The sequence below is a fragment of the Budorcas taxicolor genome, chromosome 8 (assembly GCF_023091745.1).
Source record: "Budorcas taxicolor isolate Tak-1 chromosome 8, Takin1.1, whole genome shotgun sequence".
Classification (NCBI taxonomy): domain Eukaryota; kingdom Metazoa; phylum Chordata; class Mammalia; order Artiodactyla; family Bovidae; genus Budorcas; species Budorcas taxicolor.
In genome coordinates, this window is record NC_068917.1 from 63106206 (window position 1) to 63114865 (window position 8660).

Below are 8660 nucleotides of genomic sequence, written 5' to 3' on the forward strand. Positions count from 1 at the left end.
CTAATGCCATAAGTTGAAAATTCGGAAGAGAATATGTCTTTCACTCAGACCCCTATATACCACTGCATAAGCACAGACTTGTGGAGAAGGGAATGGCAACCCACTCCAGTATTCTTACCTGGAGAATCCCATGAACAGAGAAGCCTGGTGGGCTACAGTCCCTGGGGTTGCAAAGAGTTGGACATGACCGAGCGACTAACACAACAACATACAGGCAGAGACTTGGGGTGATGAGGCTTGACTACAGCACAGGAGAAAAGATTTGGCATCTGAATGAGCCATGTAATCATTGATCAGCAGGCTGTTGGACTCTGTTAAAGGGATTATGATATTAAGAGAGAAGGAAGGGAGGGAGGAAGAGAAGGAGGGAGGGAGAAAGGAAGCAGGCAGTAAACTTCCTCTGATGTCTTCAACATAATTGGATCTTGGGGATGTTATCCCAGAAGGATACAAAGTTTCTAAATGTGCCAACTCACTTTCCAAACTTTAAATGACTTCAGGGACAAAATGGTCCCAAGGAACAGACTGGAATTTAAATTATCTGCTAAGGGTGATGGCCAGTCCTTTGGAAATTGTACCCTGAGTGCTGGAGACACAGGGCAGACAACTGGCTGGACCCTTCACCTGTCACACATTCTGAACCCTCACCCTGATACTTCCCACCTGGTATTGCTCTTTGTGATATGTGGCCTCTTCCCAACCCTTAGGAAGCAGATCCTTCTTGCTCTGATGTCTTGCTACCATGTCTCTGATAAAGGTAAGCGCAGGATTTGGTGACACCAAAAGTTTCATCAGTGCAGTGGCATTTCTGCTATCAGACTTGACTGTAATGGAATGGGGTTGAGAAGGTGAGGTAGGAAACCCTTCATGGATAAGGTGTTATTCTCACAGAGGCAAATAGACCCATCAAACTGCAAAAGTCTCTAAGGTCATCTGGCCTCACCCCACTTTGTGCAGAGAGGAAAGGGTTGCCTGGGACTCCACAGCTCATAATCTTTTTCTCACACAGTTGTCCCTTCTTGATTAAAACTGGGAGGCTTTTTCTTCTTTTGTAGTTAAGAATCCAACATCCAGCAATAATAATGAGCCACGAATCTGGATCTAGTGATGATGACGTGGAGGGAATATTTTCTTCACAGAATCCAAGTTTGGGGAAAAGTCTGGAGGGCTGGCTGACATAGAGTGAAAACCCAGCCTGGCACTGATTTACTGTCTCAGCACAGATATCCAGGTGGCACTGTGTTCTGGGCAGGTGAGCCATGCTCAAGTTGGGGGCCATTCTCAGTACTGACCAGCCTATGTAGTTAGTTTCTGGATGGTACATTTACTCATGAGAAATATGTCTGTTTTAAGGTCCTGGGAGAAAAAGGGAGATGGACTCTTGTTTATCTTCATGCTGAAGCCAAGCTATTTCTGGACATTTGGAGGGCTGTCTGTGGAAGAGGGATTAATGTTGCAAAGAAGCAGATTTCAGCTCAATATCAAAGGGGAACTACTTCAAAGTGAAATGAGCCTCGCCAGAAAGCACAGCGCCCCCACATCATTCAGGGAGCCAAAGGCAGGCCAGAGGGCTGTGAGGAACACAGCAAGGGGCTTTCCACATTGAAAAGGGCACAGATTTCGAAATAAGTCCCAAAGCCTGGTGTCAATAGTGTTAGAGGCATTGTTCTGGTCGAGGATGACATAATTACTTGTGTGTGTGACTATGTGCGTGATTGTTTCCTCTGTTAGGTTTTGAGCCCCTTGAGGTTGCAGATGTGCCCTTCTTTGCTGTGATCCCAGCACCTGAAATAGTGCCTGCCTCAGCACAGATGCTCAATAAATATGTTGGCCTGAATTGAATTACTGTGGTGCTGGCTTGGTCACAGCTACAGTGCTGGGCACCACCAGAGAAGTGTCTCAGAGCTCCCCAGGCAGGAGGGTTCCATGTATAGTCGAGGCAGGGGCTGGATGACTGAGAACACTTGAAGAGGTGGAGATACGGGAATTCATGAATATCTTAGATATAGAGCAAATAAAGGCAAATGCCCAACATCCTCAGTGTTACCTACCATTTTTTTTTCCACTGGTCCAGAATAAATCCTAGTTTGGGGAGCTCTTAGAAGTCTGAGGGGAGATTCAAGCTTCCCAGAAAGAAGGGCTGACAGAGCAGGACTCAGAACTGTGGAAAGAGTCTCAGGGAGAAGCCAGTGCCTCTGGTGAGGCAGATGGAGAAAGAAGAAAAGAAGAGACAGTCCATCAGTCTCCCCTAAGCTTGGCCACAGTGCACAAAAGGGTCACTTGTGCCCCGGGTGTACCAAAGGGTCAACAAGAGGTGAAGGCCTTGGCACTGTGTCTGGGTTAATTCTCTCAATAGGCAACACCAGGCCAGAGCAGCCGTAGTCTGTCACCTTCCCCTAAGAAAGGAGGCTTGGTTTTCCGTTTTTTCCTGTCATCAGTTTTCATTTATGTCGTCTTGTCTCCTGTGTGACTTACTCTTTTTCAATGTGTGCCAGGCGTTGTATTTGCAGAATTATTTGTGGACCTGATTTAGAGGTAGTGATGATGTTGCCTTCCTTCAAGGTAGATTTGTGTTTGCTTCTGTTAGGTATTCGGGAGCATCAAAAGTTGGGGACCACCTCAGTCCAATTTCAGAGCTCGAGAAGATTTGAAGCTGAGCTGCAGCACCTGTAAACACCTGTTTCTTTCTGATTAACTCTTGTTCCTATGGTGGTGCCCTTTGGTTTCTTTCCAAAGAGAGAAGGTTTAGTTAGGGGTCCTTCACAGTGGGCCTTGCACTTCAGACCTGTTTCTACCTCCAGGAGGCTGTGAGTAACACTTCTTGGTCTCTCAGAGGCCACCTCCAGAAGGTGCAGATGCCCCAGCTGACACATAGTCTCAAAAGCCAGATATATTTCTCCGAATTCCTTTCTTCCCCCTGAATCCTGACTCTGCGATTCCTTGTTGTCTTATCTATCTTGCCAAGTGCTTTATGCAAAAGTTTTAAATCATTTGCCCAATTTTTAAATTTTTTCATCTGCAGATGAGTTAGTCCAAATTAACTCTTTATTCCTGCTGAAAACAGAAGTAAAATACCAATCTCTATCATAATTTTTCTAGAGCCCCTTAGACATGACCAGATTGTCAGAGCTCTTCTCCAGTTGCTCAACAGGGCAGAGATTTTTGCCCTTATGCCCAGGCACTTTTGGAGTCAGAGAGTGCTGAGGTTGACTGCAGAGTTCCTGCAGGTGACAGAGAGGAAGCACTATGCACAGGTCCAATCAGACCTCCCTCCTGATGGATTTCATTCTCCTGGGCCTCTCAGCCCACCCAAAGCTGGAGAAAACGCTCTTTGTGCTCATCTTGCTCATGTACCTGGTGATCCTGCTGGGCAATGGGATCCTCATCCTGGTGACCATCCTTGACTGCCGCCTGCACACACCCATGTACTTCTTCCTGGGGAACCTCTCCTTCCTGGACATCTGCTACACAACCTCCTCAGTCCCCCTCATCCTTGACAGCTTCCTGACCCCCAGGAAAACCATCTCCTTCTCAGCCTGTTTTGGGCAGATGTTCCTCTCTTTTGCCATGGGGGCCACGGAGTGTGTGCTTCTGGGCATGATGGCGTTTGATCGCTATGTGGCCATCTGCAACCCCCTGAGGTACCCTGTAGTCATGAACAAGGTGGCCTGCAGGCCTATGGCTGTTGGCTCCTGGGCAGCTGGTATCACCAACTCTGTAATTCAGACATTGCAGGCTGTGAGACTGCCCTTCTGTGGGGACAATGTCATCAACCACTTCACCTGTGAGATCCTGGCTGTCCTGAAGTTGGCCTGTGCTGACATCTCCATCAATGTGATCAGTATGGTCGTGGCCAATGTGATCTTCCTGGGAGTCCCAGTTCTGTTCATTTTTGTCTCCTACGTGTTCATCATTGCTACCATCCTGAGGATCCCCTCTGGGGAGGGGAGGAAAAAGGCCTTCTCCACCTGCTCTGCCCACCTCACAGTTGTGGTCATCTTCTATGGGACCATCCTGTTCATGTATGGGAAGCCCAAATCCAAGGACCCCCTGGGGGCAGACAAACAGGACCTTGCAGACAAGCTCACCTCCCTCTTCTATGGGGTGGTGACCCCCATGCTCAACCCCATCATCTACAGCCTGAGGAACAAGGATGTGAAGGCTGCTGTGAAGAACCTGGTGAGTCAGAAACACCTAACTGAGTGACCATCACTGATTCCCAGGCTGCCAGAGTGCAAGACCCCCAAATTCCTCACTGTCTTCATGGGGAAATGGTAACCCAGGGATGTCCTTAGGTTGTCAGTGGAAAGAGCCTTTTCATTTCTGATGCTGCTGGTTAGCTTCTTGGCTTCACCCAGAACCAGTATACTGTATCATATCACAGCTGTAGTTTGCTGCTTAAGTCTGAAATCCTCTGATACCAGAATTTGGTAAATATCCATTAAAATGTTATAAATATAATCAAAAGAGACAAATGGAAATTTTAGTGGTACTAAGACTTTCAAGTATTTTGTTTTTTTCTGTGTAGAACTGTTAACCAAAAGTGAGGTCTGGCTGCTTGCTGCTCAAAAGCCAATAAAGAGGCAAGTTGGGTAGAAAGGGAAGATTGCTTTATTTTAAAGTCTGACAATTGGGGTAGGGGATGGCAGACTCCTGTCAAAGGTCAATTTCCACCCCACTCCCCCAGCTGACAATCAGTGGGCAAGAATGTTTACAGGTGGGGAAAGGAACTACATGCAAAAACAGCACTGTCAACTCTTGACGATTGTCTTGAAATTGATAATGGGGTGGTCTAATCAGCATCACCTTGATTGTTTTAAGTACAGTTAGTCTTCGGCTCCAGGGTCCATCCGTTCTTGTTCCTTTAAGGCCAGTTCTCAGAGTTGCGGCAGCTTATGTCATGGCTACAATCTAGTCATCAAGTTAACTGCTTCCACCTGGTAGGGGCTTTAGTGTCTATAAAACAGCTCAAAGGATATGGCTCAGAATATTATCTATAGCCCTTGAGGAGTAACTAAAGGCCCTTGACTTTTTTTAAATGATGAAACTATCATTTTTTTGTCCTGTTTGTTTGCCTTGTATCAGTTTTCTCTTGCTCTGTAGCAACTCACCACAATATAGCAGCTTAAATCAATGCTCATTTATTAGTTCACTGTTCAGAAATCCAGCATGACATGACTTGGTTCTTTTCTCAGGGTATCAAATGGCTAAAATCAAAGTGTCAGCTGCATTAAGTTTTCATTGGAGGCTCTGAGGGAAAATCCACTTTCAAGCATATTTATGTTGCAGAATTCAATTTTGTGCAGCCACAGGATTGAATTCCCCTTTTCCTTTTTGCATGGCCCCTCCATCTTCATGTCAGTAATGGTGCATCAAATTCTTTTAGTGCTCGGAATCTTTGGCTTCCCTTTCTGCTACTAGCCAGAGAAAAACTCTCTGCTTTTACAGAATTCATGGTTAGATCAGGGCCACCTGGATAATCTCTATGTTAAGGCCAATTATGTCATCATTTTTTACAGTCCTAGGGATTATGCAGAGTGTGTACACCAGGGGGTAAAAAATCTTTGGAACATCTTAGAATCCTGCCTCCCACCGTTGTAACCCCTGTTCTTCTGGGCTGTGCACAGTGGACTTCCATAGCATTGGAGAAGGTCTGGGGCAGAGAAGTAGAAAGATGGATGGTGTTTGAAGTGGGATACTGTTAGCTCAAGGTGAGTCTAACTTGGACAAACTGTCCACACAGCTGTGGCTGAAATCATAGTGGGACTGAAAGATTGGTAAGCGAGGTACTGTAGCATTTGCTAATTATGGACAGATCGATGGAGTCAAACTCATATCACATCATAAAGATGCCATAGCGCTTCCTCTATCCACATTGCTTCCAAAGGGATCTGTTCCAGCTTCAACCCAGTGACACTTGCAGTTGTCCTGTAGCCGTAGTTCACTGGACTGGAGCAACTGTGACCCCAGATGAGGTAATCTATAGATTTGAGGGTATATATCTGACTGAGGGCTTCCCAGGTGGTGCTGGTGGTAAAGAACCTGCCTGCCAATGCAGGAGACATAAGAGAAGTGGGTTTGATCCCAGGGTCAGGAAGACCCCTGGATGAGGGTATGGCAACCCATTCCAGTATTCTTGCCTGGAGAATCCCATGGACAGAGGAGCCTGGCAGGCTGGGTCCACAGGGTCACAAAGAGTCAGACATGACTGAAGTGACTAAGCATGCATGCACTCACATATCCGACTGAAGCAAAAGGGTGAATTGGGCTAGTTAGTGTGATCTTTGGGGAACTTGGACTTGAGAAACAGGGAGACAAAATCACTTTAATGAGACTTAAATCAGAAAGGACCCACCAAAGATTCCATGAGGTAAGGTTGGTGTTATGGTGGTGGGGTGGGAAGCAAAAGCTATCAGTCAGCAGATGAAGCCCATTAGAAAAAAGACAAAAAAAAAAAGAGAGAGAGAGAGAGAAAGAAATATAGGAAGTGTCTGTCTCATTAGTAGAGGAGATTCAAAAGATGAACCCATGAATTCTGTTTCTGGGTTTCCCGGAGTTGCTTGCTATCAAGAACATTCTTGAACTTCCCTGGTGGCACAATGGATAAGAATCTGCCTGCCAATGTGGGGGACATGGATTTGATTCTTGGTCTGGGGAGATTCCATATGACATGGAGCAACTAAGCCTGTGCACCACAACTACTGAGTCCACATTCTAGAGCCTCCAAGCCACAACTGCTGAGCCCACAAGCCACAGCTGCTGAAGCCCAGGTGACCTAGATCCTGTTTGCTGCAACAGGAGAAGCTACCACGATGAGAAGCCTCTGGACCATACTGAAGAGTAGCCCCTGCTTGTCTCTGCTAGAGAAAGCCTGTGAAAAGCAACGAAGTCTCAGTGCAGCCAAAAATAAATACATGATTTTTTTAAAAAGACCATTCTCCATTTCTCAGTCCTTTCACTTTTGCCTGTTAAGAACCTTGTTCTTTGATTTATATAAGGTTCCATAATTGCCCCCAAATGCATCTTTACTTAGAACCACTACAACAATAGAACTTTCCCTGAGATAGCCTGAGTGGATTTTAGTTTCTTATAACCAAAAAAGCAAAACTAGGTCAGGATGAGACTTATTAAGAACCAGCTGCTCACAACCAATTCTGGCCCCCAATAGGGATACTCGGGCTGATCTGTTTGGTTGCAGTTAATGCTGGTTCAGTGTTCCCTTGAGAATTAACTTAGAGGACCCCGAATATTATGGGGAGGAGACTCTAAGTATTACAAGGAAGAGAAGAAGAGAATGGGAGATCCATTCACCATCCCCAAGTAAATTACTACAACAGCTACTTCTATCGCCCCCTCTCAAATTGGCAGGTGGCTGTTCAGGAAGGTAGACATGAGATAGGTTTGGTGTCTATCAGACCACAGAGACCATCATAGACCAGATTGATTCACTTGCCCTTTTTTGTTGTAGAGGAAGCCATATCCCAGCCTATACAACCAAGAGCACCAGTGACTTTTAGTTCTGCCTCTAGCATAATACACTTGCCTCACGGATGTATTGATATGATTTATGTCAGACGTTGTTCTGCTTGTGTTTTCTTCTAAGACTTTTATGGTTTCAGTATTACATTTAGGTTTTTAATCCATTTCGAGTTTATTTTTGTATATAGTGTGAGAAAATGTTCTAATTTCATTCTTTTATATGTAGCTGTCCAGTTTTCCCAGCACCACTATTAAAGAGACTATCTTTTCTCTGTTGGATATTCTTGCCTCCTTTGTCATAGATTGACCAAAAGTGCATGGGCTTATTTCTAGGCTCTCTATTCTGTTCCATTAATCTATGTATCTGGTTTTGTTCTGGTGCCATACTATTTTGATTACTGTAGCTTTGGAGTATAGTCTGAGTCAAGGAGTGTGATACTTCCAATTCTGTTCTTTCACAAGATTGTTTTGGCTCTTCAGGGTCTCTTGTGCTTCAGTAAAAATTTTGAAGTTATTTATTTTTGATCTGTGAAGAATGGCATGTGCATCTTTTTAAAGGATTATTTTAAATCTGTAGATTCAATTCAAAACATTTCCTCTGGTATCAGGAACAAGACAAGGGTTCTCACTCTTGCCATTTTTATTCAACACAGTATTGGAAAACCTAGTCATGGCAACCAGACAAGAAGAAGAAATAAAAGAAATCCAAGTTGGAAGGGAAGAATACAGCTGTCACTGTTTGCAGATGACATGATATGATACATAAAAACATAAAGACACTACCAAAAAACTACTAGAGCTTATCAATGAATCCAGTAAAGTTGCATGATACAAAATTATTGTACAGAAATCTGTTGCATTTCTACACACTAACAATGAACTATCAGAAAGAAAAATTAAGGAAACAGTCCACTTATAATCACATCAAAAAGAATAAAATACCTAGGAATAGGCTTGCCTAAGGAGGTAAAAGACCTGTATTCAGAAAACTATAAGACACTGTTGAAAGAAATTGAAGATGACATTAAGTAGATAGGAAGATATACTGTGTTCTTTGATTGGAAGAATTGATTTTATTAAAACAACCATACTACTGATATTATCCTGCTAAAAGAAAATCTGTGTTGATCATTTTTTTCCCTTTATGGGAGTAAACTCATGACAGATTGACATGAAAAACA

General features: G+C 44.2%; 1 protein-coding gene and 1 non-coding gene across 2 annotated transcripts; both read left to right on the forward strand.

Annotated features, from left to right (window-relative positions):
- The first annotated feature begins 3246 nt into the window (after nt 1-3246).
- Nucleotides 3247-4206, forward strand: LOC128052158 (olfactory receptor 13C7-like). Its single transcript, XM_052644615.1, has one exon. The coding sequence runs from the start codon at nt 3247-3249 to the stop codon at nt 4204-4206; it is 960 nt and encodes a 319-aa protein (XP_052500575.1).
- Nucleotides 4207-8504: 4298 nt separating this feature from the next.
- LOC128052895 (small nucleolar RNA SNORA69) lies at nt 8505-8660 on the forward strand. Its single transcript, XR_008199855.1, has one exon. It is a non-coding gene; the product is annotated as a small nucleolar RNA SNORA69 (small nucleolar RNA).